The sequence below is a fragment of the Bubalus kerabau genome, chromosome 4, assembly GCF_029407905.1.
Source record: "Bubalus kerabau isolate K-KA32 ecotype Philippines breed swamp buffalo chromosome 4, PCC_UOA_SB_1v2, whole genome shotgun sequence".
NCBI classification, from domain to species: domain Eukaryota; kingdom Metazoa; phylum Chordata; class Mammalia; order Artiodactyla; family Bovidae; genus Bubalus; species Bubalus kerabau.
The window spans coordinates 19,576,525-19,594,830 of NC_073627.1; the positions used below are offsets into that span (position 1 = coordinate 19,576,525).

General features: G+C 54.7%; 1 protein-coding gene across 1 annotated transcript; it reads left to right on the forward strand.

The window, feature by feature from the left end:
* The first annotated feature begins 7,951 nt into the window (after positions 1-7,951).
* GFAP (glial fibrillary acidic protein) lies at positions 7,952-17,310 on the forward strand. The gene is made up of 9 exons (XM_055575674.1): positions 7,952-8,781; positions 9,687-9,747; positions 9,946-10,041; positions 10,835-10,996; positions 12,332-12,457; positions 12,618-12,838; positions 13,632-13,675; positions 15,388-15,473; positions 16,084-17,310. Exons 1-9 carry the CDS (start codon positions 8,234-8,236, stop codon positions 16,123-16,125), a joined length of 1,386 nt encoding a protein of 461 aa, XP_055431649.1. The 5' UTR covers positions 7,952-8,233; the 3' UTR covers positions 16,126-17,310.
* Positions 17,311-18,306: the final 996 nt, after the last annotated feature.

Consider the following 18,306-nt stretch of genomic DNA (forward strand, 5'->3'; position numbering starts at 1 on the left):
GCCCCTTATTCTGCAGCACCACCTGCTACTAAAGGTCTCTCTTAGCGAGTGAAGGTGTGATCGTACTTGAAGGCTCATTCTATCCTCCTACAGCCTGGGTGTGGGTTGCCCGGAGTTCCACCATCAGGGAGAGCATTTCAGTGGTCCCCAGGTCTTAGTAAGACTCCAGGCTGAGCCCCCACCTGCTTGAACCCACCACAATCCTCCTCCCTCTAGCTCCAAAAGTCCACTCCCCGTGTCATTCGTGGCTCTCCTCTCCACTCATTTGGATTGCGACAGTTCAACCCAAGTTTACCTCTGTCTCCCCAGGAAGACGTGGCTGACTGCATGAATGAATAGCGTAAACAAAATTACAGGAATCTTGTGTTTAAATTGCTTCTGAAAACAAACATGTTAAAGGCATTTAGCACTTTGTGAGTAGTGTGTAAATAATGCCGCTAATTTCAAACTGCTCTGGGGGGTGCCTCCTCCCCTTTTACCTGGGGCACCCCTCCCCGCTCAGTTTCCATGCCTTTTTGGAGGAGCGGAGCATGCAAAGGGGTACCCTGCATTCCTACTGGCTGCAGGCAGCTCACAACTTCACGACCTTACGTGGTATAATGAGGAAATGGACAGAAAGGTTAACAAAACGTGCCCGAAGTTAGATGGCAAGTGGCAGCTTCAGGACTCAGACCGGGGTCTGGTTGGATCTATGCATGACACCGAGCTGCTTCCCTTTAGAAGTGAGCAGACATCATTTCTTTCCGCGAGCCAGGGATTTCCTCCTCTCCAATTAGTCTTAATGAGTTTTTTCCCCCTGTGTGCCATGTCCCACAGAAGCAGTCACCGCCTCACATCTGGACCCCCCAGCGGCCTGGTGTGCCGCCTTGACCTCAGGAGGCCTCGCTTCCTGCTGGTTGGATCGACATAGAATAACTTCTGCATTTCCTGGAGCCCTCACATACATTATCTCACTTGATCATCACCATCACCCCTGCAAGTGCAGAGGCAGAGAGCAAGGCAGCTGGTAACCAGGGCCAGGAGGGCAAGCTTCGCACAACAGGCTCCGTTGCAGGAGGCTGAAGTCACTTGGGCTGGGGGCCACTCACAGGGGGAAGAGGTCACTCTTGACAAGGTTGTTCTGCAGCCGACCATTTGCTAGGCAAACACTCATGGCTCCGTGGTGCAAAATATGCTCTTGGGTGACCCGTTAAATGTACAAAGACTCCGCTGATGGAGTTAAGCACGTGGGCTCCTGATCTCAATCACAGGGGGTCGGGCTGAGGTGTCTAGCTCAGAAGGAGGCAGCCTGGCTGGTTCAGGGAGCTGGCAGAGGCTAGTGGGTTGGGGACAGCAAGCTGACAGCCAGCTCCCAGCTGACCTCCGTAGGCAGCGATGACACTCTGAGATTGGATTGTTCTCGCGTAGAGTCATCCATGAGAGGCGGCAATCGATGGCTCCCCAATCTGCTGCCCTAAGGCCCCCTCCCACTTCAGCCTGCCAGCCTTGGCAGGGAGGGGGGGCCTCGCTCTACTTCAGGGAGTTCAGAAGTTCTCTCTTCCCCTGATCTTCACAGCCACCCCAGGCCCGCAGCGCAGGTCTGGGTCCCACCCCGGGGCACAAATTCCTGCCCCAGTTCAGAGACCCAGGCTCAGTGCCAGGAGCTGCAGACACAGAACAACATGAGTCAGGATGGAGTCCTTGTCACCTGTGCGTCAGCTCCAACCTCCATCAGTGTCAGGACCTGTCAGGAGGGAGGCACTGGGCTTTTCCCACTGGGTCCTCCCCACAACCAGCCATTGGCTTTGTACCCACAGGGAACTTCATCACTGCATGGGAATCCTCCTTGGCAGCTGCTAAACTCAGGCATCCTGCCTCCCAGACCCCTCCTCATCAGTCTTCAGACTCCCAGAATGTTCCTTTGGCTCTTAGGCTAAGTTTGGGGGATCCTGGTTCCCAGATAGAATCTAGGTCCTGGCTGTCTTCTCCTTCTCCATGTTTTTTTTTTTGTGACTAGGGACCAGCAGGCCTTGGGATGGAGTTTGGGGGGGGTGGTGGTGGAGGGAGGAACCAGTCATGCCAGGAACCTGGAGACCATGGCTGTGTCTTCCAGCTCATCCTGGGGCTCTCCCCAGCTTGCCCACAGCGCCGCCCTCCTAGCTCATCCTGTCCATTTGGAAGACTACTGGATTGGAAATAACACGCTGCCTGCCAGCCCTCTCCTCCCTCCAGGGGCACATCTGGTCTCCGCCTCTCACTCTCAAAGGGACGCAGTCAGCCAGGGAGACGGATTGGAGCATGGAGCAGAGCACATCAAGGAAAGCAATTAAAGAGCTGGTCTCAGAGTTAGAGGCTGGGAGGTGGGGGGCAGGCTGGAGCAGGCCCTGGCTGGGTGGGCAGATGGGGCAGAGAAGGGCCCAAACTTATTAACCCCAAAGCAGCAGGCTGGCCCCTGGGTCTGTGAAGGTGAATGAACTGATGCCTCCGAAGGCTGAGGGACCAGAGAAGAGAAGGGGAAGGAGTCTAGGTGGTCAGCCGAGAACCCTTCTGCAGCCACAGGAGTTGGATGCTTCTAACCTGCAGGGCGAGGCTGGGCACAGGCTCAGGATGGGAGAAGGAACCATCCCTGGCCCAAGGCAGCTGTCCTCCAACAGAAAGATGTCGCCTGCCCTCGAAGCTCCCAGCTGACAGTGAACCATAGATCCTCTGATCAGATGGTTCCCACCCAAGGAGAGAGGCAGCTTCTGTCTGTGGTTGCCTGAGTCTGAAGTGGGAGACAGACCCTACCCTTAGATGCATCCCAGTCTGATGAAGACATAGATATAGCACTGGGAAGACCCCATCTACTGGGGGCCTTGTCCTTGGGAAGCCTCAGGTTCAAGTGTAGAAGAGACCCATCCCCATGGGAGATGTTGACACACCAAGAGGTTCTCAAGCCAATGGAACTGTGGGTCTCAAGTCCACAAGGTCTGGGAAAGGGCAAAGATGGAAGAATAGAGCCCACTGGGGGAGTCAGGGAGATGAGAAAGCAGGGTGAGAAACAGCCTCTATTCAGTCTCCGCTAGGACAGTGGGACCTAACTCTCACATGTTCCCTGGGAGACCCAAAGCTATAAACAACTAGTGGTCTGGGGGTGAAGAGTGCTGACTCCCAACTTCTCTTCACTGGCTGCCACCTCCCACATCCTGTCCACGCTGCCCTTTGTGGGGTGCCCCTGCCTACATGCTGTCCTTGCCCCAACCCCAAAGGAGTCGACAGGACATGGCAGCTCCCCTAGAAGACCCAGCTCCCACCCGTCCAGGCCCACCCCATCAGAGATGTGCTAACATGGAAACAGGTAAAGCACTTGGTGCATGCGTGCTAAGTCACTTCAGTTGTGTCTGACTCTTTGCGACCCTATGGGCTGTACCCTGCCGGGCTCCTCTCTCCATGGAATTTTCCAGGCAAGACTACTGGAGTGGGTTGCCATTTCCTCCTCCAGGGGATCTTCCCAACCCAGGGATCAAACTCGTGTCTCGGTCACCTCCTGCATTGGCAGGTGAATTCTTTATCACTAGCACCACCCAGGAAGCCCCTGGTAGGTGTTATTAAATGGAAGCTAGGATTTGTCAAGCACCTGCTGTGTCTGGCTTTCACTGATAGTTTTTCTTACAACTACCTTGGAAGTAAGTTTGTCTAGACCTCATTATACAGGTGTGGAAATGGAGACTCAAAGAAGGTTCCTGAGTCATCCACAATCATACAGCTATTGAATGGCCTTGCTCTGTCCCCTAGAGGGCGCTGCCATAGCAGTCAGAGGCAATTCTAGTGACCCCTCTTTTAGAGGTTTTAGAAAGCCTGATACACTTAGGGGTTTTAGAAAGCCTGAGACCAGCTTTCTTCCTGCCTCCAAAGGACTATGGCCACCAGCCTGCTCAGATCTGGGCAGCTCAGCACTGCCATCTAGTGGTCACTCAGTTCCCTTCCTCAGGGATGGGTCCCCCAGTGCATGGACTCTGGCAAGGGGTTGGCCAGAGAGCCATGTTCCCTCCATCCCACTCACGCCTGCCAACCACCATGCTGTGTCAGGCACTGGGAGAGCAGCAGGGAGTCAGTGAGCAGCAGTCGAGGGACAAAAGGGCCCCTTGAGTTGGAGGCTGGCAAATTGGGAACATGCTGGGCAACTTCTGTGTGGGTGGAGGTCAGGTGGAGGGTTGATCTGTCCCGGAAAGTATTTGGGCTGTAGACAGGTCATCCTGGAAGATTCTGATGTAGAGGATGGTCATAGTGAGTGGGAGGTCATCTTGTCCCCAACTTGTCCTCAGCTTGAATTGTCCCCAACTCAGCTTGAAATAGGACCTGATTTGGCTGAAAGCTGTGGGGAGGGGTGTCCAGGCGTCCTCTTCCCAGAGCCAGCATCGTTCTGCTGTCCAGTCCAGAAGGCCATCCAGGGACTGGCCTGAGGCTTTGGATGACGAGGCTTCCAAAGATTAGGGAAGCAGGAGAGGAGGTGCCATGGAGAATGGGGCTGCAGCCAGACTGGGAGGAGGCGAGTAGAGGTAGAGGCTGGGAGCTATGTCTACCTGGAGCAAATGTGCATCACAGTATAATCTAGAACAAAGAGAGAGAGGGCACAGAACTGTGCAACAATAGGGCCTGGTTACATCCATGCACGGGCTTCCCTGGTGGCTCAGATAGTAAAGAATCTGCCTGCAATTCAGGAGACAGACCTGGGTTTGATCCCTGGCTTGGGGAGATCCCCTGGAGAAGGGAATGGCTACCCACTCTAGTATTCTTGCCTGGAGAATCCCATGGACTGAGGAGCCTGGCAGGCTATATAGTCTATAGGGTCACAAAGAGTCGGACACGGCTGAAGTGACTTAGCAGTCACGCACATTCATGCACATGGTGGAAAACCATGCAACTGTTAAAATGATGATGGTGATAAATATTTATGGATATGAAAAGATGTTCACAACATATTGTCAAGGAAATAAAAAGCAGATTACAAAATAATTTGTACAGCATGAGCCTACTTTTTAAAAATGAATTTATACATGTAGAAAAAAAAATCTGTTTATATCTCCAGGTGGCAAAATGATGGCTAATTAATTTTTCTGTTCTGCTTATCTGTATTCTCTGATTTTTCTACAATGCATGTAAATAAAAAGTAATGAAGTTTTGACAAATGACCATGGCCAAATCTGTCCACCACCTCTTTGCTTCTGTGTGTGAACATCACATAGATAAGGGCTGAGTGTGGGGATGTGTCTGAAGGAGAGATAGGGGTTGACAATAGAGGGAAGGGAGAGGATGCAGGCGGGTGAAAAGGGCCCAGTGAGGTGGCTGAAGCGGGTGAAGAGGGGGCCTCACCTGCTGCTGCTGAAACAAGCCGGTGTTTCACAAAAACAGTTACTGAGTGTTCCTGACAAGCCCTTTCTGCTTTGTTACAGCTTCTTCCTCCAGGACTGCTTTGCACTCATTTCAAGTAGATTTCACTTGGACAAAGAGAGAAGGCAGCACTGTGACTTGCCTGGCAAGCTGGAAGCGCAGCCACTCCAAGCCACGGAGAGGAGCTGGGACAAGGGCTTGTCCCCAGCCTTGTTCTTCCCCTAAGGTCACTCCCCACCCCCATCCTTCCTCAGCTCCCCAAACCACAACAGGATCAAGTCACTGGGTGCCCCCTTCTCATGATTCTCCTCCCCATGATACTGCTCAGGCCCAGCAGCAGACTCCGCTAAACAATTAGGAAGTCAGAAAACGAAGATCATGGCATCCGGTCCCATCACTTCATGGGAAATAGATGGGGAAACAGTGGAAAGTGTCAGACTTTATTTTTCTGGGCTCCAAAATCACTGCAGATGGTGACTGCAGCCATGAAATTAAAAGACGCTTACTCCTTGGAAGGAAAGTTATGACCAACCTAGATAGCATATTCAAAAGCAGAGACATTACTTTGCCAACAAAGGTTCGTCTAGTCAAGGCTATGGTTTTTCCTGTGGTCATGTATGGATGCGAGAGTTGGACTGTGAAGAAGGCTGAGCGCCGAAGAATTGATGCTTTTGAACTGTGGTGTTGGAGAAGACTCTTGAGAGTCCCTTGGACTGCAAGGAGATCCAACCAGTCCATTCTGAAGGAGATCAGCCCTGGGATTTCTTTGGAAGGAATGATGCAAAGCTGAAACTCCAGTACTTTGGCCACCTCATGTGAAGAGTTGACTCATTGGAAAAGACTCTGATGCTGGGAGGGATTGGGGGCAAGAGGAGAAGGGGATGACAGAGGATAAGATGGCTGGATGGCATCACTCACTTGATGGACGTGAGTCTCAGTGAACTCCAGGAGTTGGTGATGGACAGGGAGGCCTGGTGTGCTGTGATTCATGGGGTCGCAAAGAGTCGGACACGACTGAGATACTGATCTGATCTGATCTGATCTGATGGTCCAGTGGTTAAGACTGCGCTTCCAAGGCAGGGAATGCTGGTTCGATCCCTGGTTGGGGAAGTGAGATGGCAGATGCTGCGAGGCACTGCTAAGTTGCTTCAGTCGTGTCCGACTCTGTGCGACCCCATAGACGGCAGCCCACCAGGCTTCACCATCCCTGGGATTCTCCAGGCAAGAACACTGGAGTGGGTTGCCATTTCCTTCTCTAGCTGCGAGGCACAGCACCCCCCCACCAAAAAAAAAAAAAATTAGGAGTGGTGCTTATCTCCTCTCTCTGCCTGAGATTAACAGGGAAATCTCGTCAACCAGCCCATAACACATGCCTAAATGAAGAGCACCTCCCCCGGTGTGGAGGAAGGGGTATTGCTAGGACAGGGGCTCAGGGGCTGAGCTGGCTCTGAGAGCAGGGGAGGGGACTAGCAGTCAGCCCTTGTCTGCAATGCTGGAGCACTGGCATTGCTGGGCCACCCCCCAGGGCCTCTCCTGGTGCCCACTAAATGACTCACCTTGGCACAGACACAATGGTCAGGGTGGGCACAGAGCCTGCTCCCTGCAGCACCCCAGCTCCCCTCAGATGCTTTCCGAGAAGCTCTTTGAGCAAGGGGCTTGGGCTGCGCCCCGCCCAACGGGCTGGCATCTTGGGATGAAAACAGCACAGCCCCCTGCAGGGGCTGCCCTCGCTGAGCGACGCCCTCACCAGTGGTGGAGAACAAGGCTCCATTCAGCAAGTGCCCGGGAAAAGGGATCGGAGGGCCAGGCATGGGTAGTGGGCAGCAAGAGGGGGTGGTGCAGGAGAGAAAGGCTGCCTGCTTCCCAGAAGTCCAGGGGCACAGATGGGCTGAGGGCCTGGGTGGACCACCAGGCAACCAGATCGAAGGGGTGGATGGATCTGAAATCTCAAGGGGCCACAGGGCACTGGGCCCGGGCTCCCAGTTCAGAAGCACTGGCTCCTCAGGACCCAAACCCACTCATCCCCAGAAGCCTTTCCCAGCCTTTCAACCTGATGTGTGGGAACTTGAAGGAGATAAATCCACTCTCACTGTGAGAGTGAGGTGAGAGGGGGCCAGGGAAATGGGATGTTACAGGGACAAAGATGGGAGTTGGGACAGCCAGCTCATTCATAACTGCTTTGTGGAGCTGTCAAGGCCTGGGCTCTGGGAGGGGGTGCAAGGAGGCTGGGGTGAGCCCACTGAGGCTGAGCCCAGAGCTTCAGGGTGGCCCTAGGGGTGGGGGGAGGGCCTGGGAGTGCAGCACCTGCCCCCTCTGGCCCTATCAGGAGCCCCACATTCCTTCCATCATCCCCCCACTGCTAGATAGAGACCTCGATTGACCCTCTAGACAAAGGGTTGGTTCTAATTCCAGCCCACAGCCCCAAAACTCCGGGGGATGGGGAGACAGCAGGAATGCGGACGCCTGCACTTAGAGGGGAGGATGGCAGGAATCTGCTGGGACTGAGGTGGTCAGGAAATCTAACACAGGCTGTTTCCTGAGAGTAGGGAACAGGTTTATTCTTCGTCAAGTTCCCAACAAATACCTGGAAGGAGAATGCTGAGGGAGGGCCTGGGTCATGGGATCTAAGAGTTAGAAGACAGGTAAGGGGTCATCTGGTCCAGCCCTTCCCTGACCCACGGTTCCAGAGAAAGGGTCTGCTTGCTCAGTAGTCAGGGTTTCAGACACAGCATCGGCCCCAGGAACTGCCCACTAGCAGCTCTGTCTGGAGCCAGACCGAGGCTGGCATGCTCTGGTGCCCCTGCCTCGGGGCACAGTGGCCTCGGTGTGGTGAGAGGCGTTCTCCCCGTGGCTTGGCTGTGGCCCAGCACCACCCCCTCAGGCTATGCCAGGGGGCGTTGCCAGGGGCAGCCTGGGCCGTGCCAGGCCGGTCCCCTCCTCCTTAAAGCCCGCACATCTCAGGAGCAGGCAGAGTGAGGCCAGGATGGAGAGGAGACGGGTCACCTCAGCCACTCGCCGCTCCTATGTCTCCTCCTCGGAGATGGTGGTGGGGGGCCGCCGCCTGGGTCCCGGCACCCGCCTGTCCCTGGCTCGAATGCCGCCTCCACTCCCAGCCCGGGTGGACTTCTCCCTGGCTGGGGCACTCAACTCCGGCTTCAAAGAGACCCGAGCCAGCGAGAGGGCAGAGATGATGGAGCTCAATGACCGCTTCGCCAGCTACATTGAGAAGGTGCGCTTCCTGGAGCAGCAGAACAAGGCGCTGGCTGCCGAGCTCAACCAGCTGCGGGCCAAGGAGCCCACCAAGCTGGCCGACGTCTACCAGGCGGAGCTGCGCGAGCTGCGCCTGCGGCTCGATCAACTCACTGCCAACAGCGCCCGGCTCGAGGTGGAGAGGGACAACCTGGCACAGGACCTGGGCACCTTGAGGCAGAAGTGAGGAGGGGAGCCACAGAGGGGCCTCCTGAATCGGGAGGACTGAGTCCCGGGAGGGGGCGCCTGCAGGTCTCAGGCGGGGCTCTGCCTTCCTGTTCCCGTTTCCTGCCTTTAGGAGGGAGGGCGATCCTTGTTCCCAGATGATGGAGGGCCTGGGACGAGGCTCAGAGTCTGGTTTCCGGGGATCTGATTCCCAAAAACCTGTCAGGGAGCCACTGTACCGTCAGCATCTTCCCGCTAAGGAAAGTGGACAGTCAGGGACCTTAGCAGGCTGAGTTTTATTCACTGCGGGGCCTTGCGACTGTGCACAGGGAACACACTTATTCTTAGCTCTGTCTAGAGGAGGAATTGGAAGGGAAGATGGGGGTGCATCAGGAGGACTGGGCTGGGATACAGGCAATAGGGGAGACAGCAGGTAAGCCTGGCTTCAGAACACAGGTGACTCTGCTTGTCCCCAGCTTACGACCCTAGTCAAGGTGCTTCAACTTGCGCAGCTGTAAGGTGGAGATCTTAATAAACCCATTTCTGAAGGTCACAGGAAATGCCAGGGGCATGATCCTTGCCGAGCTGGCAGAGTATGCGTGTGTGACTTCAAGTGTGAGAAGACATGTGTGTGTGTGTGTGTGTGTATGGCAGGAATGAGTATAGGTTGGTGGAAGCGCCTGTGTGAGCAGGAGCAGGTGCAGCAACCCTGATAAGGCACCTTGGTAATGACTTAAAGCACAGGCTCTTGTCTGCTCATCCTTCTGGCCAAGGCTTTGTCTAGAATACTTCTGCCCCTCACTCCTCCTTCTGCTCCACTGGTCCTGAGGGTGGGGGAGTATCTCTCTGGCAGGGAGATCAGGGGAGGGGTCCCCATAGTTGTCAGAAGAGCCCAGACCCAGGAGTGTGTCTCCCTACCTCAGGCTCCAGGATGAAACCAACCAGAGGCTGGAGGCTGAGAACAACCTGGCTGCCTATCGACAGGTCAGGGTGGTGGGGAGGGATCGGGGAGGGGGAAAACGTTGATGGCAGCCCACCCAAACACAGTCCCTAAGCCCAGCCCTCCAGAGCCAAGCGCTCTCCCTGCCCCCCACCAGCCGCAAAAGGAGAGATCAGATTAGACTAGGAAGCAGACAAGACGAGTCTGGGGTCAGAGTGGCCCTTTGCCCCGCCCTGCTCCAGGAAGCAGATGAAGCCACCCTAGCCCGTCTGGATCTGGAGAGGAAGATTGAGTCTCTGGAGGAGGAAATCCGGTTCTTGAGGAAGATCCATGAGGAGGTAAGATCGGGAAGGAGGGGAAAAAAGGCCAACACAGAGACTGGAACTGAGGGAAAGAGATGGGGAGACAGAGACAGATATTCAGAGAGAGAAAGGGACACATTGACAGAGAAAGAAAATGAGAGACAGAGAAAGAGATGCAGAGAGAGACTGAGGGAGGCAGAGCTAGACAGAGAAGAGTGCACCCCCAGCCCCTGGTAAGATGCACCTCGACACACACTCCACTTAAAGTGGGCCCTGTTGCCTCATTCTTCTTCACTACAGCCCTGTGAGATAGGGGTGGTTCCAGTGTTATCTCCTTTTCACAGAGGAGAACCCTGAAGCCCAGAGAGGTTAAAGAATGTGCTAAGGTCACACAGTTGGTCTCTATGACTCCACTCCCTCTGCCATCTGTTTCCATTGAAATGATAGCCATACATTAAAAAAAAAAAAAAAAAAAAGACCCCACTGAGCTCTGACTTCAGATAATAGATTCAGAATCCATGGGCTCAGGGAACCCAGGAACCCATAGGCACACCCACACCACAGGACTCAGACATTCTTTCACGAGAACACAGACACGCTTCCAGCGCTCCTGACTTCCGGGCCTGGGAGGAGGACACCCTGGGGCCCCCAAACTAACCCGCTTCTTCCCTTATGCTGGACAACGCCATCTCCTCCAACTAGGAGCATCCCATCTCCCCTAGCCAGTGTCCGTGTCCAAGGGGCAGACAGAAGAGGGCATGATGCTAGGGGGAAGCCCCAGTTGCAGCTGGTCCCTGAGGCCTGGCAACCCTTCTCTCACCCTGGCCAGGAGGTGCGGGAGCTCCAGGAGCAGCTGGCCCAGCAGCAGGTCCACGTGGAGATGGATGTAGCCAAGCCTGACCTCACAGCGGCCCTGAGAGAGATCCGCACACAGTATGAGGCAGTGGCGTCCAGCAACATGCATGAGGCAGAGGAGTGGTACCGGTCCAAGGTAGCCCTGACTTTGGGGCAGCCTGCCTTCTCCAGGCAGCCCTTCTGGCTCCATACAAAAGAATCAGGGAAGGAGGGTGGAGGAAGCTGGGAGAGGATCCTCTCTGAGTGACTGACCTTCACCAAAGAAGTGAGGCGACTTGCCCAGGGTCATACAGGCACTATTACTTCCAATAAGTACTCATTAGTATCTGTTGCTATTGACTACTAGCCAACACTCTTGTGTTTAGGCCCTATGCTTTGCAAGGATTATCTTACCATGAAGTAGGTACTGTTCTTTGATAGATGACAGAACTAAAGTCCAGAGAGGTTAACCAATTTGACCAAACTCACACAGCTCCTAAGCAACAGAGCTGGATTTCTAACCCTAGCTGTCTCACTTAAGAGCCTGTATTCTTTTTTTTTAACTGTTTATCTGGGGGGCTTTTTTGGTCATGCCTCAAAGCATGTGGGATGTTAGTTCCTTGACCAGGGATCAAACCCATGCCTCCCACATTGGAAGGGTGGAGCTTTAACCACTGGACTGCCAGGGAAGTCCCAAGCCCCATTCTTGATGCTTCTGCCATCTGCATCCTGGGTTATTGAGCATCTGCTGCATGCCAGGCTCTGCCCAGCATATAGAGACACGTCTGATCAGGGAGATGTGATGTCACTCAGTCTGATGTCTTTGAAGAACAAAGCAGGGCAGGGTTTATATGCTGTGAGAGCAGGACGGATTTCATGGGAGGGCAGTGGGGCCAGGTGGGACTGGCAGCCTATGAACATAAAGAGAGGAGAGAAAGGGCATTCAGGAAGGGCATGCAGGACACAGCCTGAGTAGAGGCCATAAAGCACAGAAAAGTGGGGGCCCGGAGATCCTGGCCCAGGGCATGGAGCTGAGGAGTGTAAGTGGCAGAAGTCAGTGACAGTTCTGAGCAGGTTAAGGCGTGATGGAGCCATGAGGGATTCTGTGCAGGCTGGGGGAGAGAGGGTTATTAGAACCTGGTCTCTGCTCACCAGAGCTCCTTGTGTGTGACTGAGGAGGACAGGATTCAGTCCCGAGGATGGAGCTACTGGAGAGTCTGGGTTCTGTGACACCCTCTGCTCATTCATGCGTTCCCTCATCAGGCACTAAGCTAGATGCTAGAGAAGTGGCAGTGTCTGTGTCCATGGGCCACGGGTGACTGTGAATAATCCCACCCAGTGCCAATGGCGTGGGGTGGGCTGGAAAACAACCCTACCGTCCGGCCCATCTCCCTGATCCTCCAGACTGCGTACCAACCCCCCGGGGCCCACTAAGCTCCCGCGATATTCGGCCCCAGACCGCCCTCCAGCATAAAGCCCTCTCCTCATCTAGTTTGCGGACCTGAACGACGCCGCCGCCCGCAACGCGGAGCTGCTCCGCCAGGCCAAGCATGAGGCCAACGACTACCGGCGGCAGCTGCAGGCCTTGACCTGCGACCTGGAGTCCTTGCGCGGCACGGTGAGCACAGGCGGGGCCGCAGGCGGAGGAGGGGTACGGGGTGAGCGACCCGGGGACCTGAGACCTACAGCCTTAGCAGATGCTGAAGGACCGGCTGGGGCGGAGCTCTGAAAAGTTACTTGGGGCGGGGCCTCGGGGAACGGTCCGGCTCCACCCACAGAACGAGTCCCTGGAGCGGCAGATGCGCGAGCAAGAGGAGCGCCACGTGCGGGAGGCGGCGAGTTACCAGGAGGCACTGGCCCGGCTGGAGGAAGAGGGGCAGAGCCTCAAGGACGAGATGGCGCGCCACCTGCAGGAATACCAGGATCTGCTCAACGTCAAACTGGCCCTGGACATCGAGATCGCCACCTACAGGAAGCTGCTGGAGGGCGAGGAGAACCGGTGAGCCCAGACCGGCCGCCTGCCCTACTGCCCCGCCCCAGAGTCGTCTTGCTCCCTTCACGCGTGCATGTGTGCTCGGACATGTCCAACTCTTTGCGACTCCCATAGATGGTAGCCCGTCAGGCTCCTGTGTCCATGGGATTTCCCAGGCAAGAATACTGGAGTGAGTTGCCATTTCCTTTTCCAGCGGGTCTTCCCGACCCAGGGATAGAACCCACGTCTCTTGTGTCTCCTGCTTTGGCAGGTGTGTTCTTTACCACTGCGCCACCTGGGAAGCCCCATCAGGGACTGTCTTATTCAGCCTCGTGACCAGCCCCCTCCTATCCCAGCGCCCAGCACAGTGCTCACCTAACACACAGTTGGTATTCATAAATGCCTGATGAATGAATGGATGGATTCAATTCAGCCCATGTTGATCAGATCCTAGGGTAAGGACTTGGGTTATCTTCCAAACTAAAAGGCTCACTCCCCACCCTCCCAACAAAGACTGGACTTCTTTTCTGCTGACCAATCTCCTCTGCCTCCTGGGAACTCTCTTCATTGCTCTCCCCTCCCCTCAGTCATCCTCAGAGCACTCACTTTCTTTAGAATGGAGATGTTCCCCTTGCTTATAACACCCAGAGCTCTTACAGCCCCGGGAGTGTGTTGGCTGCTGGAGAAGCTAAGAGATGGGGGTTTGCCTTTCCTGGCAAGGAAAAGGGCCTCGAAGCTATTGTGATGACCCTGGACCAGGATCTGGCCTGGGAATGTGCTCTGGCAGGCTGGTCACCCCTCTCCTTCTGCTGTCTTTCAGCATCACCATTCCTGTGCAGACCTTCTCCAACCTGCAGATTCGAGGTCAGTAGAACAGGGTTTTGTGGGCAGAGTGTTGGATTCCCGCCCCCTCCCCCAGGCCTGTGGGTTGCTCTTCTGGTCTGAGGCCGAGGACCAGGGCAGAGGGGCCCAATGCTCTCTGCGGGGACCTTCATTATTCACGGCACAACTTCCAGCCAGAACACACCATCCCAGAGCATTCCAGGTGGGGCTTGCAGCCACTCCTGTCCTGCTCTGCCCTTTGTCCCTCCTCCCATGCCCACTCCCCATTCCACTGCAGAACTGAGTGAGGGTCTTAACCTCTCTCCTGTCTGCAGATCCCTGTCCAGCTGAGTGTTTGATGTTTGTGTGTTTTTTTTAACTGCTTGTCACTACAGGGGGCAAAAGCACCAAAGAAGGGGAAAGTCACAAGGTCACAAGACATCTCAAAAGCCTCACAATACAAGTTATACCAATTCAGGCTCACAAGGTTGTAGATGGAGCCCCGCCGGCTCTCGGTTAGCTGCCTGCCTTTTAGACATGGTGCTTTTCTCAGCTTGATAGGGAGCAAGCTCACCAAGCCCACTTTCCCCATCTTCTTGAGCTCCCTCCTCCCAGGTTTCCCTAAAGGGCCAACCCTATGTCATTTCCCCAGCAATCTCAGCACCCAGTCCAGGACCTGGCACAGGGTAAATGTACATTAGAGTAGTAGAGTTGGCCGGTGTTCAAGGTGCTACGTCCTCGGGCACTCAGCTGAGATGCTCTGGGCCTCTGAGCAAACACACCAGCTTCTGTCTCACCTCTTCCCATCACCGGGAAGGCCCCTAGAGTCTCACGGTGCCTGGCGGCCAGGCTCTTGGCCTGATTCCTCTTTCCCTGAGCCTCGGTTGTTCAGCTCAGGGCTAATTCAGCCCAGAGGATTATTTCCCTCTAGACTGCTGCTCTTGTAGTGAATAAAGTTTTATGTCCCCTGCTCTTAATATTAAACATTAGTGAGTGTGACATATTATATTTTTCTCTCTGCAGGGGGGAATAAATTACTTCTTACTTGTATGTGGCCCTCAAATAATTCTCAGCTGAGGGAAAAAAGAATTCTTCTGGACTAGAAATTTAGGAACACTAGCTATGCATGTCCTAGGGCTTAGTTCAGTATCAGAAGAGTTAACCAGCAGACCAGGTAGAGGCAATACTGCCACATGCCAGACAGAAAAGGGTCCTAGAGAAGTGGCAGAGAGAAGCAGGAAAAGGGAAGAGGGACGGGAGAGGGACCCATGTGTATAGAACATGAATCCGTGCCCATTGTTTTAAACACATTATTTCAGTTAACTGACTTACTACTTCCACCTAGAGAAGTAGGCAGCAGCATCCCCATTTTGCAGATGAGGACACTGAGGTTGGAAGAGGTAAATTAACTTACCCAGAGTCGTGTGGCTGAGCTGGGACTCGAGCTCTGGCCTGCCTGACTTCAATAACCACATGCTCTTTCCTTGGCATGATGCTGGGTTGCCAGGGAGCCAGGGGCCAGGTGAGGGACTGCAGAGGGGCTGAAATGCAGCCAGGCCAGGACAGCAAGCAGGGCAGTGAGGGCTTGCTTGGCACCGTGGGGACTCAGGAGGTTGCCAGCCCCTCTGGGAGAGCCTAGGACTTCTCTGGTTGGATCGGCTTTTGTTCTCACGATTAGGGGTCTCAGGGGGAAATCAAGGGTGGGAGAGGATGTCTAGGGCTCTTATGGAGGCCTCCTCTCCTCATGTCTGCAGAAACTAGCCTGGACACCAAGTCTGTGTCAGAAGGCCACCTGAAGAGGAACATTGTGGTGAAGACCGTGGAGATGCGGGATGGAGAGGTGAGGAGGGCAGGCCCAAGATTCTGGCCCCAGCAGGCTCCGGGAGAAAGCCTAGACTGGCATATAGAAGGTTCTCCATACCTCCCAAGAGTTCCTCTGGGAGGCTCTGGAAGAGGGGAAGGAGCCCGGATATAATTCCATTCCCCAATCCCTACACTAAGGGCAGCCAAGATGCTTAGGCCACGGGACAGGGTCCTGATTCGCTTTCTTTCTCCCTTTCTCACCCTCAGACTCAGGTGCCCCCACAGCAGGCCTGGGGGAGAGAGAAAGAAAATTAGTAACTTTCACTTCCAACTTTCAACTTTCAGCTTGGTGAAAGGGACCTGGCAGAAGAATGGAAAGAGGAGATTGGGCATATCCCCTCCCCACCGTACCAGCAACAGAACTAGCTAAGCTTACAACAGCAGCTCAGCATGTGCCAGGCAGATGTTTGCTAGATGTTTGACAGGATTAGCTCGTTTCCCCCTCTGACTGCCGCGTGGCGGTGTTCCGGTTACTATCATAGAAAAGTTGGAAGGCTGGGAACTTGTCCCGGGTCACATTGCCTAACCGTGGTGGACCTGGAGTCTGTGTGAGCTCCTAACTGTGGCACCTTCTGTGTCCCCTTCAGGTCATTAAGGAGTCCAAGCAGGAGCACAAGGATGTGATGTGAGCAGGACCCATCTGGCGGTCACTGCCCCACCGTGTGAGGCATCTGCTGCAGGAGTCAGGGTAGCTGTCCCTTCTCTGCTAGTTAATTTCCCCAGAATTGAGTTCCCACCCAATCCAGTTGCTCCTCTTCCTGCTCCATCTCTATGCCAGCTTGCCACCCTAGGCTGCATCAGCATTAAGCCTGTCAGACAGCACCCACCCCACACCCAGCAACACTAACAGGGTACTCACCCCAAAGGGTGGCCTGGAGGGGCACGGCCAGCAGCTTGGGTTAGAATTGGGAGGGAGGAGAGAAAGCGGGGAGGGCAGAGAGACCTCATAAATCACCCTGCCCTCCGTATCCCGAACTTCTGTTGTCATGGCAACTGCTGCCAGAGCCGGAGGTGTCTGGGGGTATCTGGGAATGGGGCCTTCGAGTTTCCTTGAGCTGCTAGAGGAAAACTGAGAGTCTGAGACAAGCAGAGGAAGTCCCCAAGGCAAGGTGGCCTTGGCCAGAGGCTTATTCTTCTAGACTGACTCTGACCAGTCTGAGGGTAGGTGGGGCTATCCTGCCAACTGGGAGAGTCAGCAGACAGAATTCCTGGCCTGCTCAGATTGCAGAGGGGCCTCCTGAGCGATGCGTTGAGTGCCTCAGCCCCACTGAGCTGCCACGTGGGCATGCTGTGGGCCTGTGGGAGCTTCATTCTCTGTGCTTGGGGGAAGTATAGTGTAAGTGCAGAGGAAAGGGGTGCTGGGAGGGAGTAGAAGGGGGCCTTGCCCATTGCTGTGGGTACAGAGAGGTCAAGCCCAGGAGGACTCCGATACAGGCTGGAGTGAGCAGGTAGAGATGGTGGGGGCAGCGCTTGGGATGATGCTAGACATCAGAGTTGGGGTCGTGGGTGAGCAGTTACACTTGGCCTTTGGGTCGTGGGAATCAAGAAAGCGACTTATCCTCTTGAAGATGTTGACACTGGAAAGGAAGAGGCTGCTGTTCATGGGAGTGGGACCTGCTTTGTCCCAGCCCTCAAGGCCCTTTCCTTGCTTTGTAAACCTTGTCCATCCAGGCATGTGAGCCCCTGCAACTGCCACCTGACCCAGGAAACACTGCTAGGCGAAGCCTCTGTTGCCACCCAACCTCCTCTCCCCACAGTGATCACTGCTCTTCCCTAAACCAAGGCCCCTGTAGTCCCCTGTTAGTCAAATACAAAACATACCCACCTCCCCATGTTTTAGGTAGCACTTTATTTTATGATTTGGAACCTGAGGCCCATGCAGAGTGAAAACACTGGTTTGTGTTCCTGCAGCCTGGAGGCAGGAAAGCTTGGGGCAGACACTTTCACCCTGAGCACCTGTTCTGCTGTTCACAGGGAGACTAGTGGGCATGAGATGATCAGTGCCCACAAGTGGGGCTCTGAAGCCCACTCCAGGGTCCCCATCTCCGTCCAAGTCAGAGGGACTTGACTGCATACCCTTCCCCCATTCCCTCCTGCCACCCACTGCTGCTAACCTTCGGGGCATTGCTGCGGGCTTTAGTCACTGACATAAATGCAACAAATAAAGACAACTGCTGTGGCCTTCCCCAGAGTGGACTCTGATCTGTTCAGCGGAGGCTGAGGCTGGAGCAGAGGACAGGAAGTAGCCTCAGGCAAGACACAACTTGCTTCTTATCACTGATCATCTTGGGGCCCCCAGCATCCCCAGAAGTGGCCACATGACAAATCCCACCTCCAACCCTGCTCTGCTCTCCAGCCCTGGTGCCCCATGTACCCACTGCCTTTGCTTCTGGCTCCTCTTCTCACCTCCAGCCCCAGGCTGGGTGCCATCTGTCAGGAAAGCCCTCAATTCACTCTCCACTTTCCTCACCCATTTCTCCTGTACTGGTCTCTACCTTTATTCCCAAACTCACCATTTCTACCTGCTGGTCCCGGGATGAGGCTGGGAAAGAAGACAAAGAGGATATACTAGGTACCCCAACTCTTTTCTTCCTCTCTCTGCTACCTTCAGTTCAAACAGCACCCACTTGGCAATCCACGAAGGCAAGAAAATAAAGCACATCAAACACAGTCAACACCAGAGAGCAGATAAATATTAGGTTCACTTCTTCCTTCTCTAAGCATAAAGTGAGAAGACACGTGCACTCCGACTACTTCCATCCTGGACTCAGTTCCCCATCTCCCACCTGCTCAGGCTTCCCTGCTTCCCA

Coding starts and splice junctions, on each gene's coding strand:
- GFAP (XM_055575674.1), top strand. CDS start 8,234: ATGCCAGGGGGCGTTGCCAGGGGCAGCCTGGGCCGTGCCAGGCCGGTC. Junction 9,748..9,945: donor ACCTGGCTGCCTATCGACAG/GTCAGGGTGGTG, acceptor GCCCTGCTCCAG/GAAGCAGATGAAGCCACCCT. Junction 13,676..15,387: donor CTCCAACCTGCAGATTCGAG/GTCAGTAGAACA, acceptor TCATGTCTGCAG/AAACTAGCCTGGACACCAAG.